The sequence below is a fragment of the Tupaia chinensis genome, unplaced genomic scaffold, assembly GCF_000334495.1.
Source record: "Tupaia chinensis unplaced genomic scaffold, TupChi_1.0 Scaffold000028_1, whole genome shotgun sequence".
NCBI classification, from domain to species: Eukaryota; Metazoa; Chordata; class Mammalia; order Scandentia; family Tupaiidae; genus Tupaia; species Tupaia belangeri.
Window position 1 is genome coordinate 4,936,991 of NW_006159458.1, and position 5,673 is coordinate 4,942,663.

The following is a 5,673-nucleotide window of genomic DNA, read 5'->3' on the forward strand; positions in this document are numbered from 1 at the left end:
CCCTACAAGTGTTTTCAAAAATAATAGAAAACCTGGAGAAATGCTCTTCTGGTTCTTGAAAAATAGAAAAATAATCATTTAGAGCAGTGAATATCGTTTATTGTCAAAAGTGGGTGTTCTTTTTTTCATTCTTCGATTAAAAAAAGTATTTTTTTTTTAAAGCTCAGCTAGTCAGCGTGCTGTTTTCTCTCCTGACTCTGAGCAAAAATGTTAGACCTTTTGCTGCTGGCCCTCGGAAGTTGTTAGGGCGCACATCCTGACACCCACATAAAAGACCTGGTACCTATGTTTCCACATCACAAAGCAGGCCAACAAGCACACCAGGCCGCCGACCAAGTTGAGGATCATCTGGATGAGCAGAAACAGTTTGAAAGTGCCAGTGACGCTGGTACAGTCAGTCACATCCCGGTAAACAAAGGTCCTGCTGAGAGGCTCAGAGGAGGGCAGTTTGCACTGGCAGGAGTCAGGTGTGGTCTCACAGGTCAACTGCGCCAGCTGCGAGAAGTGGTGGGCAGCAAAGGCCACAGCCAGCACACACACCATCAGGCCCAGGGCGCTCAGCATGAAGTACAACAGCTGCAAGGAAGCAGAAGGAAGCCTTAAGGTTACGAAGGACACTGGGCGACTCTGCGAAACTATTATCAAAATTCTTCTTTGTCTTCTCTCCTAGGGAATTCCTTCTCAGATGGGTTGTCTCTCAGAAACACAGAGCCCAAGACATGGAAATAGCGCCATGTTTTCTGGTTTTTGTTTTCTTTTTCTTTCAGTTTGCTAGAGGGCACGTGTGCTGGAGAGACAGAGAGAAGGAAAGTGACTAGCGTGTTTCTCAAGCCAGGGGTGCAGGACTCAAACCATAGTCAGCCATGTGGGATCCAGCTGCCTTTACCACCACTCCACTGGCTGGCTCCCATGTTTGTTTATTAGTGAGCAATCCTTAAACACTGATCACATTTTCTTTTGCCATCCAGATGTTGGGTCCTTTCATGAATTGCACTGACCATATTATAATAGTTTGATTGTAAGATGTTTACATCCAGAAGTCCAAAGCAGTTTAGATGAAGCCTAAACAAGATAGCCATCCCTGGATGACACTTTTTCTTTTCTTTTCTCTCTTTTTTTTTCTTTTTTTTTTTTGCTTATTTTGATCTTGAGAACTGCTGATATTAAAACTGAAAACAAAGACTGGCCTGTAGCACAGTGGTTAAGCACTGTAGATTGGGAACTGGATTCTACATAGGCCACTGTGGTTTGATCCCAGCCCTGGGTGATTTGAAAAACATGCCAGATACACGTGTATCCGTGCCCAAAATCCTGATGGGATGGAGAAATGAAGGAAAAAGAATTGCAGCATAGTTATCTCTCTTTCTCTCTCTCTCTGGAGAGTACCTGTGCCATCTAGTAATTTAAAAAAAAAAAAAAGACCAAAACAAGACAAATAGGTAACGAACAGATTTCTGTAATGCAGACACTGTGCTGACCAAAAATAGCAGCGATTGGCCAACAGACAACATAGGTTAGTTTGAAAATGCAAAAATAAAAACAAAAAAGCAGTGTTCAGTGTAGTGGTTGCCGAACTGTGTCCACGAATCCCAGGATCTCTAGTCAGAAGTTGCAGGAAGAAAAAGATTATGGCTCCAGAAAGCAGGTGACTTAATGTCAGCTCCACGGCCTGCAAGGCTTATCCCCGGTCCAACTATAACCATGTGGATCCTGAGCATGGAAATCCACTAGCTGGTTCGTTGGCCACCAAGTTTTCGAACACTGCTGGTCCACACGTTAGCCTTGAGAGTGGCCAAGTCTGGTTAAAGTTCTAACTCTGCTGCTAAAGAACTGTGGAATTCTGGACAGTTCTGTCGTTTCACTTATGCCTGAAACATTTTGATGCAAAATTGTGGGCCCTCATTGACTTGGTCACAATGAAATCTATTTTATGGAAGTAGAAATAGTCTTGTGATTGGACTCACATACTGGAAATGTTTCTTTTCTTTCTTTCTTCTTTTTTTTTTTTTTCTATAGGGTATGTGTGGTTGCCAGAGAGAGACAGAGAAAGGAAATCTGCCAGGAATCCTGTATAACTTGACTGTATGAGAGGACTTTGATAGTTTAAGAAAAAAAAATGGAGTTAAAGTACACATTTATTTGAGGGCAAATGATTTTGACATCCATGCCATTTTTTCCTAATATGCATTTTCCGTGATATTTTTGAAGATCCCCCATGGATGTGAAGTCACTAGAGGAGAGTAAAACTGGTTAAAGCCATTTCGGTCTTTTTCTTTATTTCACATTTTTTTTCCCTTTATTGTCAGAGGGCGTGTGCACTCACTGGGGCTGGGGGTGGGGAGAAGACACCCCCAATGGGGCGTGGACATACCACAATTCTTTTTTTTTTTTTTTCTATTTTCCCACTCTGTCAAAGTTTTGAACATGCACACATGTACACCTGGAGTATTTTTCAAACCATCAGGTCCGGGATTCAGACCACAGGTGGCCATGTGGGATCCAGCTCCCTAACTGTAGCATTTACCTGCTGCATTACAGGACTGGCACATTTTGTCTTGGTCTATCTTGATATGTCTTACCTAAGGAGTGCATGGATTCTTTGGATCTTTTTTTTTTTTTTTTAATCAAAGATAGCTTAAACACATACTATTTTTATTTTCAAATCATTTGAAGTATTGTCACATGTAACCTCTATATCTTTGTGAAACAGTTGCATCTCAGAGACATAAAAGGGATGACTTAGAGTCAACACGTTTAGCATTTTACAGAGGCAGGGAACCAGATAAATACAAAGTGGCACCATTGACAAATTTTAAAAAAGAAATTCGGTCTGTGAAATGGAAAGCATCACCTTAGTCCTATCCCGGGTATTTTCAATGACTATATTTTATGTGATGATTAGAGTGCTTAGGCTGAAAAATAGGAGTTTATTTGGTGAGACCAACGGGGACAGAATATTTGAACTATTCTGGGTAGTTCTGAAATGTTCACGTTTGATGACTGACTTCAAACTTTTGGTACCCAGAGCCAATTAAATTGCACTGGGCATGTTTGTGCACTCACCATAGCTGCATTTCTAGCATAGCCAGCAGAGGACTGAGAACTGTTTGCTGTGAGGACACAGGTACACCTATTTCCAGCAGGGAAAGCCCAAGTAAGAGCGCTAACTCCCCACCTGGTAGGCATCTGCTCTGTAGGACGACCTGGGACCCAAGTTTTCTCCACACGTTTTATTCCCATGAATGGATGGTAGAGGTTAATGGGGATCGGGGAGAGGAAGTGGTAATAACCCTTCTGCCTTCACCACGCACACATGCTTAGCAGATTTTTGTAACATTCACTGGGGCAGTAACTGGAACAATGACAATAATCTTCCATTCTCAATCTATAAATAATTCAAACAGTGGCCAAATATATTATTCTCTCATAAGAGTCACAAGAATCCATTTGCTGAAAATGAGCATTTCGTCTATTTTTGAAAAAATGACTTTTGGGGCTCAGAGATTGAAAGATATGTCTAAGACCAGTTAGCACTGCACACAGCAGTCCTGGGTGATGGTTAAGCATGAGGCAGGGAGTCGGACTGCCTGGGTTCGTATCCCGGTTCCTCTCCACTTATCTGTGGTCCTTGGGCAAGTAAATCAATCCATGTGCACCCATATTTCTTCATCTGCAAACTTGGAATGAAGATCCTCATAGCATCTACTTTAGGAGACTATGACAGGGATCAAAGGAGTCCATATCAACCAGGGCTTCCAACAGTCCCTAGTAGATAGCAGCACTCTGTAAGTATTTGTGAAGTAAACAAATTAGCAGAGACAGAAAGAGCTGTGGGTCCTCAGGGCTCAGGATATCCATTCTGCTGGCTTTGTCCTAGTCTGTGTCATGTGGGAGTAACAATGCATACTTGGCTGGTAGGAAGGATGTAAACATTTACATAGACACAGTGATTGCTCCATTTTAATTGAGCCTCTGAATTATGCTAGAAGCCAGCAAGAGCATAAAGAAAAACCCTGCCTGGCTCAGCTCCTCTGAACGAGAAAGCCTTTACAAATCGGTAACTATTACACGGAGTGATTTTGGTCCCCCCTCTGCCCCGGGAGAGCATCAGGCCAAGTAAACTGGAGAGAGCCACAGAATCAAGTTTCTTATCCATTTTAAGACGTAAATATATATTTGATCCCCCAACGCCTGCGGCCTGCATCTGCAGCGTTGGAGCATTTTTTCCTTCACGGTTTTGAACTCATCTGACAGCAACCAGCTTCTGGGTTAGAATCTGTAATTTAAAATCAAGTGTCTTGTTTTACCTACACGGCACGAATGAACTATCAATGAAAGTGTTTACGATGACCTTGGGAATCCGAGCAAATAGATCTTCAGCAGGGCAGCATACGTCTTGCGGGTGTCAGCCCAGCAGTCTGGCGCTGGCTCCGCGGCGGGCGGAGGCGCGGCGGCAGGCGCTTATGTAACAGCAGCCCCCGGCGCAGCTCCGCTTGCTCCTGCCTCTAATTGGTACCCGGCTGCAGCCTGCACGTTCGGTGACTTCGGGAAGAGGGTGTTTCTGCTCCGATTTAATTACCTTCCCGGGTGGCCTGAATGGCCGGGGCCCCTCTGCAGCACGCCGCTCTGCTCTGCTCTGCTCGGGAAGGAGACTGCCGCAGCAGCCCTGGGGCCTCCTGCACGTGGACACCAGGGAATGCACCCCGGATTGTTTCCGCAAGCACATGAACCCGACACGTTTCTGAAAACCCAGGTGGGCCCGGAGAAAGCTGGGCCACGAGGAAAGGCAGGAGGCCGGATCCTAGGCGGAATGGCCTGCAGAGTCTGGGGGCGGGACCCAGGGAGAAGGGAGGAAGGCCCTGGGGGCTTCCAGGACCTGCCAAGGGGCCAGAGCTTGAGAGAAAGGGAGAAACCCCGGTGGCTATCTTCTCTGAGGGAAAGGGAGGGCATGTATGCGTGTGTGTGTGTGTGTGTGTGTGTGTGTGTGTGTGTGTGTGTGTTTGCGCGCGCGTGTGCAGACTTGCAAGGAGGCTCTCACTGCCTCTGATGGCTCGCCCTGGCTATCTGGGCCTTCAACAGGAAGACATAAATTCTCATACAAAGCTCAGGCCAGGATGCCAATATGGGGGCCCTAAAATGCAGCTGTGTGAGTGGAAAACATCTTAGGAAGATGACCTTCATATTCTGCCACCACCCACCTCCGAAAACCGTGGGACGTACAAGGGATGTCGCTGCGTCCTGCAGTGCCCTGCAAAGCCTGGAAGACAGGCTGAAGTTCATTTCGACCAAGCTGGCTGCAAGGACCACTAACGGTCACATTTGGGAGAAAAGTACCTCAGTATTTGTCAATGTCTGTCACAGGTGGGAAAAAAGGTAGCTAATGAGATCTTCCTGGTGGGGAATTGCAACCTGGCTGTCATTGGCAGGGACTTGACTTTTTTTTGCTCTTGGTCCTTATTTTAACTAATGTGCAGATGTTACTATGGCTCTGGGGGCCTCTCTGAAGCTGATGCTTTCCTCTCTCTTTTCCGGGATAATTTTGGAGGAATATAAGAATATTTTATGTGAATGAATAAAGACTTAGATCAGAGTGTTTTTCACCTACTGAATGAAGTTTCTGTAATTTGACAGGTCTTTTCTTACTAGGCTTTCTGCCCCCCCCCCCCAAGTCTT

At 45.3% G+C, this 5,673-nt stretch overlaps 1 protein-coding gene across 1 annotated transcript in view; it reads right to left on the reverse strand.

The window, feature by feature from the left end:
- Positions 1 to 6: 6 nt before the first annotated feature.
- The window catches only part of SSPN (sarcospan), a 138,202-nt gene continuing 132,535 nt past the window's right edge, over positions 7 to 5,673 (reverse strand). Inside the window, exon 3 of the mRNA XM_027771037.1 lies at positions 7 to 576. Within this exon, the coding sequence (XP_027626838.1) occupies positions 211 to 576 (366 nt within the window). The 3' untranslated portion in view covers positions 7 to 210. The remainder of the gene's footprint in view (positions 577 to 5,673) is intronic.